The sequence below is a fragment of the Buteo buteo genome, chromosome 9 (genome assembly GCF_964188355.1).
Source record: "Buteo buteo chromosome 9, bButBut1.hap1.1, whole genome shotgun sequence".
NCBI lineage: Eukaryota > Metazoa > Chordata > Aves > Accipitriformes > Accipitridae > Buteo > Buteo buteo.
The window spans coordinates 10,329,286-10,338,974 of NC_134179.1; the positions used below are offsets into that span (position 1 = coordinate 10,329,286).

The window sequence follows — 9,689 nt, forward strand, 5'->3', positions numbered from 1 at the left end:
ATGTCATTTCCAATCAAAAGGAAAGCAATTGTTTCCATATGTTGGCACATTTGTGATCTTGGTGTTGAGCCAGTTGTCTGGCTGCGATCAGGCAGCAGCATCTAACAGTGATGGAAGATTATACCTTGGAAGTGGGGTGCTAACTTTAGGCTGTATTCCTTAAAAGGATATAAACTCTGAACACTTATCCAGGACGTAATTTATGGTTCCAGTATGTTTTGACTTTACATAGATGAAAAAATAGTCCTTTTGTGTATGCATATATGCATAAAAATTCCTTCCTGCTCAGCACCCCCCTCCCCCCAAAGGAATCCAATAAAACAATAGCTGGTGCTGTTTTATGTGCTAACTTAGCTGCATGGGCTGTTGCCTGCTGAGGCTTATAAGGATTGCCCCTCTTTTTAACCATGGTCCTTAGAGGTATTTTAACAGCTAAATCTAGTTTTGTTAAGTTGCTCAGCTGGAATACAAGCTCTTTGAACAGATTTTTAGAGATGCCCTGCACTTACCAGACCCATCTGTTTGGTTTTTTTTTCTTTTTTTGTGAAGTGTCAAACTAGTTGCATATTGGTGCACAAGTAGATTAATATAATTTTCAAACTTCAGCAATGAGATTCCGCCATGCCAAGACCCTAACTTCTGCTGCATTGAGCAGAGGTGTGTGTACCCCAGAGAGATGATAAGTTAAAGACTGCTGGAAGAGGGTATTTTTAACATATGAAGAAACCACCAATTTAAAATATTCTGCAAATTCCCCAGCTATCTACAATTCCCTGAACCACTGACATTGAAGCGAAGCTGCCTGATTATGATCCAGCCAATGAAGGATCACTGTATCCTTCCTGAAGTGTCTGCACCAGCAATACAAAACATGCAGTGGATGTTGTGTGTGTATGTGACCCCATTTGAAAAACACACAGGCAGGTTAAGACACACAGACTTCTTTCTGTGTCACAGCCAGGCCAGTCCTTTTGGATAATCTCAGTGTAGAGTTCTAAAAAAATGCATTCTTTCACTCTCTAAATTGTGAGCAACTGTCAAGCTTTTAATTCTGCAGCCAAAAAACCTTTGCCATTCTGAGACACAGTGGGCAGAATCATTCAAACCACTGCAGCAATGCTAATTCCTCTAGCTGAGAATAATGAACATATCAAATCACTTTTCAACACACATGTTAAATTTAGGGAAATTACTAGATTAGCGTTTTCACTCTAGAAATGTTTGCAGTGATATTGTTGGAGTGTCTTGGGGATGTGTATTGACTACCCTTATGGTCCTCATCATGCAAGATTTGTATGTGTATAGAGTGAAATGTCAGAATGCTGAAAGGCAAGGATGCATGTTTCTTCCTAAGATGACTTGCAGTGTTGTGAAAGGAAAGCAGAGAGCCAAATTTGTTTATCTTCTTTTCAGTCATGTGCATGGGGGTTTTTTTAGTTATTTATTGGAAATATTAACTTTTTAAGGCTCTCTACTGGAGTATTTACATAATATGTTATGAATAGATTTTTGATGCCTAAAATTCCACTGAGAGCAATGAACTAATGTCTTTTTATAGATTAATTTGCAAAACTAATGTGCTGAAATGTATTAAGATAATGTATTCAAAAGCTAACAAAATTTACTTTGTGGGTAATTTAGTAAGAAAATAGTTTTGATCTTCTCTGCAGGTGTGCAGATACTGAGGAAAAAATCCTCACTACTTTTATGTGAACCATATGCACACTCAAAATTTCAACAATGGCATTATTCACATGTGGTTTTGAGCAATTCATCTTCTACCTTGTCTCTAAAGAATGGCATTTTCCATGCAGAAAAAGCGGAGTCTGTGGAATTGATAGCAATGTTGTACACACAACTACTACCGTGGTTGATATGACTATTTCTTACCTCTGTATTCCAGTATGAAAATTGGGAACTAGAATTTCTACCTAATTTTATTTTTCACTTATAAGGTCTTCCTCAATTGCATATATACATTCAGTTATTAAACACTGTCATCAGGAATCAGATAGGCAATTTATAGTTCTACCAAAATAAGTACTTCCTTCTCTATGCAAAGAAGTGTTAATTCAAGGAGTGTTAATTCTAAGTGTGTATCATTCCTGCACTGAAAGTTGTAGCTAGCTCTAGGTATGTTCAAGTTTGTAGGGCTCCATGAACAGCTACAAATCTATATGTGTGTGCACTTTTGTAGGAACTTCAGTAGTTAGTTTGCACTTCCAAACTGTAAGTATTACTGTTCCCCTTCTGTAGCTAGTGAAACTAAGGTGTGAGCTTTTACATATCATTGCCCAAGATTGCTTTAGAGTTGCTGAGTAGATGATGATGGGCCTAAAACTGCTAGCACTATACTTGAATGTAGATCTGCTCTATTTTCAGAATCATGTTAGTACTAATTAACCACTTCCAGCATATTAACAGTCTTCAGTATATTTCTCAGTACTATCCATATGCTAATCTAGCAAGCTGCTCCGTGTTAATTACAACCGCATTGAGGCGACCAGTTTGCGAAAAGACCAGGAGATGGATTTCACGTAGTGGTCTGCCTAGGCATTCCCTCTTAGCCTGCTATGCCTGGCAGCCAAGCACTTAAGCACAGGCTGTCAGTTATGTTGACCTTGAGGAACTCATACTGTTGACCTCTGTTCCCCTATCTTCTCAGTGGCCTATCTTGTTTCCTCTGCTATTACTCTAACAACAGACTTTAGGTTATCACACTTAAAGACTTACGTACCTGATCTGGCCTTTGCTGCTATATGGGGCCCATGGACCACTATTTCTGTATGATAGTGCATGTTACCAAAATAAATGTCCTTAAATTAGCCAGTTCAGTTACTAGAAGCAGTCTGGCTGCAGCAGCAGAGAGCTTGTTGTAGGCCAGTTACGATTCTTTTATGTGTTTTTTTTGGGAAAATGTGCTCTTTTGGAGTTAATAATTGTCTAGTTACTTAATAATAGATACCTCTCAACATATTAATGGAATATCATTATTGTCATATATTTTTCAAGAAGAATGGGATCTTTCGGCAGATACAGGTCTTGGTCCAGCGACAGCATAGCAATAAGTCAGCATCTCTTCATATTCTGCTAGTTGTATCATAGGGATGCCAACTATAAATTTAGTCTATTCCAGCTCTGCTCCTGCATTGAGGGTGTATTTGAGGGCTTTGTGTCCTAGTGACTCTAACAACTTAGCTGTGTTACAACTGTGCAAATGGAAGTGCAGTGGCCTACATTTCAACAGTGATGAGTGAGACAGCCTGACCCACTTGAAACGCTTTAAGCAGCCCTGCTTTTCAGAAAGCTTTGAGCACTTCTTCACCAGTGGATCTGGTCTTATGCCATGTCTCAAGCTGAAAATTCAAAATTGCTGGTCATTTTGGAGAATTTGATACAGAGTATTTAAACTGTGCGTGACATTTTTTCCTCTTGTGTCTAGATGTGTCATGGTCCACTGTAACGGATCAGTCTGTGTTTCACTAAATGTTAACAGTGAAAATTATTCATGTTCATTTAGAGGGTAACACTGTTGTGTTAATGGATGGAAAATTGCCGGGAAGACTGCTGATAAAGCTGTAGTAGCAACTGGTAGTGAATCATTGGTGGTGCAGTTTCTAAACTGTCCTGCAGAGGGGATGGGTAATGTGAAGAGGTAAAATGTCCTTGGGAAAACAAGAAGAAAGATACTGTAAGAAATATTCATGCACCTGCCAAGTGATCTGACAAGCCTTTTCTGTCCTGTATTTTAAAAATGATCATATTGAAATGCTTTTCCAAAATCTGCCAGTGTGGCCTTTGTCCTGACCCCAGTAAAAGCACTGCTCTGAAGCTACCTCAGGAATGCCGCCCCTCAACAAAACCTTGCGTTGCCGTGCCATGTGCCAGCACAGCTGAGTATCCCACTCATTGTGCCCACTTCCCCTTGTGGTAAACATTGTGGTTTCACTTGACTGGCAAAGTAACTTCAGCAGTTCAAGAAAAGCAGCTACTGCTTATCTTTTGTGCAGCATATAGTGTGTTTGTGTGGGCTACCTCAGATCATGTGGTACAAGTGCTCTCTAACAATATTATGTTTTTCAGTTCTACTTGCAACTCCTAGAGCATCCAAAGGTCTTCCAGAGATTTTACAGGAACAAACCTCCTTTAGCCATCAGTACAACGCCAGAGGCTCTGCTAATGAACCCATCCGAGGAAAGGTAAGACAATGCGCATCCTGTATGATTAATAGCATCCAGGAAGGCAGAGGAGTATGTTTATCCCAGAACTTCTGACTGTTTGTTTAATATGAAGATTTGTTGTCAGAAGATTTAGAATCGTTAGCAGTTAATATTAATGGTATGCTCTTTTGTCTTACTTGTACCATGTTGTATTTGTGTGTATTTGTAGCACCCAGACTTCCTGTAGTTTTGATAACAATAACTGCATCATAAATCACATGATTTGGATTTCTAAAAAGTCTGTTTATGCTGTGACTTCACTGAACCCAACTGTCTTCACATGTGAAAAAGCTGGAATGAGTAAGATGAGAACAAGGGCTAATGCATAAGGGTCTGTTTTGATACAGACCCTTAACTTTAGTGAGGCCTTGGCTCTTAGGAGTATGTATGGCTATGCATTTCTTAAAAATCAGTAACTTCATATAAATAGGGGACTGATCCACAGACTCTGGTAGACTTCAAGAAGATCCAAAATACAGGATTCTGTTGTGAAAAATATTTTGAGAAATGCAGGGTATGTTTGTTTCCACTTCTGTTTATTAAAAAAAAAAAATAATCATGTGTGGCTGAGCAAAATCATTCGGGATGCAGTCATAAATCTCCTGGCCTACAAAAGCAGCAGTTCAGAATTGTATCCATAGCAACCCATGTAGCAAGAAATGAAATCTGATATGAATAGTCTCGTACAGAAGAACCGTATGCAAGTCACACACTCTCTGAGGCAGAGTGGTTGTGAAGCAGAGAAAATAAGATGCATTTTCTTTTACTTGTTGCTTCTTTCCAAGTATTCCTGCCATGCCCCATTTCATGAATAAAATAGCCTGACAAACCAGCTATTATGCCATTGCCTTCAGCTATTCGGACCTAGGCCAATGGCCAGTAGAGAAGCTGAGAAACAAGCGTAAGCTTTGCCAGCACTTGAGCTAATAAATGAACTCAGCTCACAGCTGCATCTACGAGCTGCTTATGTTCCCCTGGTTAATGTCAACCTTGTTTCCCCTTCCAGCGACATGGAGCTTTTGTGTGTGCAGAGATAAAACCAGCAAGTGGTCGATAGTTCCTAAGGGAACAGAAGTATTCCTGAGTGCTAGAGGGTCATGTCCACTAGAACAGCCAAAAACAGAGAAAGGAAACTCAGTGAAAAGCCGAATGACCTCACCCAGTCTCTTCCTGCAGAATTCCTAGGAGACAGTAGGCTTTGAAAATCTCTTATCAAAACCAGACGTCAAAGAAATAGCCAAGGCATACCCCAGAATTCCTGTGAGAGGACACAAAAGTTCAGGCATTTCTCAGACAACTGAGATGGATGTTGGCTGCCCTGCTGGGGAGGAGCCCTTTACATCCTACAACGAAATGGTCTTTGGTGGATGAGGTGGGGGGGGTTACCTGCTGTACATAAAACATGCAGACACTGATACCATCATCAGCAACTGAAACAAAAAGAGCCTAGAGTCACTGTTAGGCCAATGCGTTTGCTTATTCTAATATCAATAAAACCAAACATAAGCTGACACAAGTGAATTGTTGGAGGGAACACAATACTTCTTTGATGTAGTAACAGCTGCACCATGGTTTGATGTCTCTAGAAAACTGTATGTTTATCAGAACCTTTTTTTAGTGGTGAAATTTCACTGCCTTTTCTGGAGCATCAGCCACATGATTTTTTTTTTTTTTTCTATACATTCTCTAAGATGGTTTTTAAGTTAGTCAATACTTTCAGAGCTGCTGGTTAGAAGTAGACATCACTGTGATTCATGAAAAGGTATTTCATTTTTCAAACCAGTTATACTTTTAGTTTTTTGCTGGTTGCTAGGTGGTTTATGTAAATGGTTTTTATTTACACCATCTCTTTGGATGCTGCAGTGTGAAACGTAATTTTGCATGCCATGTGGTGTCAGCTTGTGATAAATGGAAGCCATTGTTGCTTCCGTAGGAAACAATGACAGCCAAGAGGGACAATTTGCTGCAGCCCACAGGAATGCAAAAATAATATGTCACTGCTCTCTACAGCTAATGAAGACAAACCCTTGGAGCAAGCCCTTTTGAGGGAGAAGAGAATGCTTTTGCTTAAGATTTAAGCCTATAATTTTTTTCATATTAGAGCGCATTAAACCAGAAAGCAGCTAATTTACTCAAGGCTTTCCCTTCATACTAAAAGAAAATAATTGTTCAAGAGACTGAAGGACAAGCTTTAGTAAGAATATTTCTCCAGTACTTTTCCCTGTACTTTTCACTGGTATTCCGAACAGATTTTCCCCTGTATTCTAGCATCAGAGACACTCAACATTTTAACTCAAAAATTTAACTTGCAGCTTTTAATAAAACAGACAAGGGCAAGTTATTACCTGCAGTACTCAAACTGGCCCCTCTTACATGCTGGAGGAGTTCATGTATGCACTTCACTGCAGTGAGAGTAATGAAAAATCAACTGTCAACTTTCCTCTTCAAGAAAGACATACTTGTCCTAATTATATATAATCTTACTAGACTTACATGTTTTAAAAGTTTTTCTCTCAAAGACTGGTAGCAAAATGGGAGAATAATCCTTGAACATTTGAGATAGTGTTTACTTAGTGCTTTAGATCCTGTGTTATAACCAAAATGAAAACACACCTCTATATAACATGTTGTGTTAATTCTTCATTTTTCTTCAGTTAACAGAAAAATGTATGAAACGGCTCTAATTTAGCCTTCCATTGTACAAACTCAGCTTCCATTGGTAGCAATGAAAACTGCGCTAGTTTACTAGCTGCACCTCTTCAGTTTCTACCATCATTGCCATATTAATAATAAATTGGCATTTGTAGATACAGGTCTTACCAAAATGATCAGATCTGTATCTATTGTAACATAGGGGGGATTTTCCTGATCCTGTGCATTACAACTTTTCATTTCTCATAATGAGCTGTAAGTTTTTAAAGTAACTTGACAAAGTATGGGGAGTGGGTGTAGAAGAGAAGATAAAATCAGTAAGAACTAAACCACTCTGTACAAACACCAACACAAATATTAGGCATAAGGAGCCAATCCCAAAATGAATTACAGCCTTTTGGGACATCTAGTACCTTCTAAATAAACCTACAATGTCAGACCTCAGAGGTCAGCACAATAAAATATGAACATGTCAGTAAAACTATCAGATACTCCATAAGTTCAGTTCTTCCTACAGTTACAGAGAACACAGTTAAGATATTCCAGGCACTTAGTTAAATAACTTCATAGCTAAAAGGGAAAACAGCTCTGCATCCCTGGCACTCTTGCATACTTTCTCTGGATGTTTTTTTTCACATGAAGTAGCAGAAGCCCAGCATTATATTTAATCAGATATTTATATAACACACACATAGATCCCCAAACTGTGTTAGTTTACTGTTAAGTTTTGCAAAGTAGAATTTTAGACAAGATGTCTTAAAAGAACAAAATGCCAAAATGAAAATCAATGGAAGACCAAGTTAACATGATAGAGAGGATGTTGCCATTGCATCTAATGCCTTTTCAGTTTCATGAATGCCCAGAACATCTTCACTAACCAGCTTTAATTTTACTGCTTCAGAAGCACCTGAACCTTGATCCTGGACTGTCTTTTTTGTATTCCTGTGCAAGTAGCATGCAGTGCACATCAACTGTGTTTTCCAAAATAATATTATATTAATATTTTTCTCTCCCATCTGGACTTTCTTTGAGCCTCTGTCAATGCTAGCTCACCTTCCTGAATAAATTAATTCTGTATTCACCAAGTAGAGCAAATATCATTAAAAGCACAGGTATTATTATTTTAAATAATGAAGAAATGTCTATTACAGGATAAGAGGGCATGTACATGACAAATTAAATCAGAAAATTTATTGCCACAGGACAACCATTAGGCATGTATATTATTCAGTTGTACTAAGGCAGTATAATGATGCTCATTAAAGTCAAAGGAAAGTCAGTGTCACTTGAAAAAGAAGTTGGACTATTAATCCATGTCATCAAAGGAGTCTGAGGGAACTTGTATTCTTGAACTTAAAAATTATCTGAAGAATCAGCAGGTGCCATGGACAAGCTCAGAGATAAGTTTCTTTCATTACAATGAGAATAATTTTAAAATTAATAATCACTGTTATTACCGTCCATATTCCAGTAGAAATGGTCAGACTGCCTAAATCCTTACTAGTGTGACTGGTTTCTACTTGTGAGTAACATTGCTACTCATGGCTCACGTGAGTAAATGTTTCCAGGCTCTGATTCGTATTCCATAAAAGCATTACATGTTGTATAGTTTTTCATACAGTTTAATTCATACATTAATCAGACTATAAATACACAGTCTAATGCCTATTCTGCCCTGTACCACACTGGTATACCTGTACTTTAATCTTTTTGATGACTTCTCTATATCAGATCTACTTTTTTGAAGATACTTAATTTGTTCTGAGCTGCTTTGGTGAATTCATAGTAGCTGTACTGGCTGTTTGATTGTGCCCCCTGCTCTGCTGTGCACTCTGGAAGATCTATTATCCAAGTATATTTATCTTATCTGCTTTCTAAGCTTGTTACTTTAACAGATTTGTTGTTTCATTGGTGACATTTTTTATTTTCATCGAGCGTTAGTGAAAATTTCATTAGTCTTTGTACACGTGGAAAAATCACAGTTCCATTTAATTTGAACTTGTTACAAAATACATTTCTATATTCTGAAGATAACTTTCTCATCTGTCAGTGACATCATCAAACAATATAACACACAGAACCTTCCTGTCATAGAAGCAAAAACTTCTGGGCTAAATCTTCCTCATCCTTTCTAGTTCCATTTGTCTTTTCAGATATATACAACTTAGGCTAAACTCCTGTATTCTGTGGTGCCCAGGACCTCTCATCATCATTTGGGGCCCCATTGTGCCAAGTGCTGTTCAGTGGAACACAGGAGTTTACTGCTCTAAGGTGTTCACACTGCTAGGTTTGACAGAAGGCTACATAGAAGTTGGCCATAAACCAAGGTGTTTGCTCCTTGTGCATCACCAGTGAGTTGTTCTGTTCCTTGAGCCTCGGAAGCAGTCTTCATGGGTTGTTCGCAGGCAGCAAATTTCAGTCCAGAAGGAAGCTGCAAGGGACCAAATTTGTAAGAGAGCTCTAGCAGAAGGCTCCTAAGCCTTCTTTCATGGATTTTGGTGTGAGCGTGGGCTATTATTAGGAAATAGATGTAATGTGTAAGAGATGGGTCTTGTTTTATCTCTCTCTCTCCCCATTTATTTTTTTTTTTAAATCAGAGATTTTGTGAGCCAGAGACTAAAAAAATTATATAAAATCTTTGAAATGTGCTGACATTTTAGGACTTTTTGTAGTGGATACTAAAACCAGAAGTTCCCAGTATTGCTGTCTTGAGTCTTCAGAGTGTTTACTGACTTTTTGTGGCATTTGGGTGTATTGTTAGGAGCTCAGTCATGAGGAATTTCTTTAGAAGTTATGCTACCCAGTGTGTCTGGGTCG

The 9,689-nt window shown here is 38.3% G+C and overlaps 1 protein-coding gene across 1 annotated transcript; it reads left to right on the top strand.

Annotated features, from left to right (window-relative positions):
- Nucleotides 1-3,660: 3,660 nt before the first annotated feature.
- Nucleotides 3,661-5,436, top strand: CIMIP6 (ciliary microtubule inner protein 6). Its single transcript, XM_075036688.1, is given in 4 exon segments — nucleotides 3,661-3,691; nucleotides 4,084-4,199; nucleotides 5,227-5,266; nucleotides 5,269-5,436. Coding segments are annotated over 4 exon segments (324 nt in total). The 3' UTR covers nucleotides 5,406-5,436.
- The last annotated feature ends 4,253 nt before the right edge of the window (nucleotides 5,437-9,689 follow it).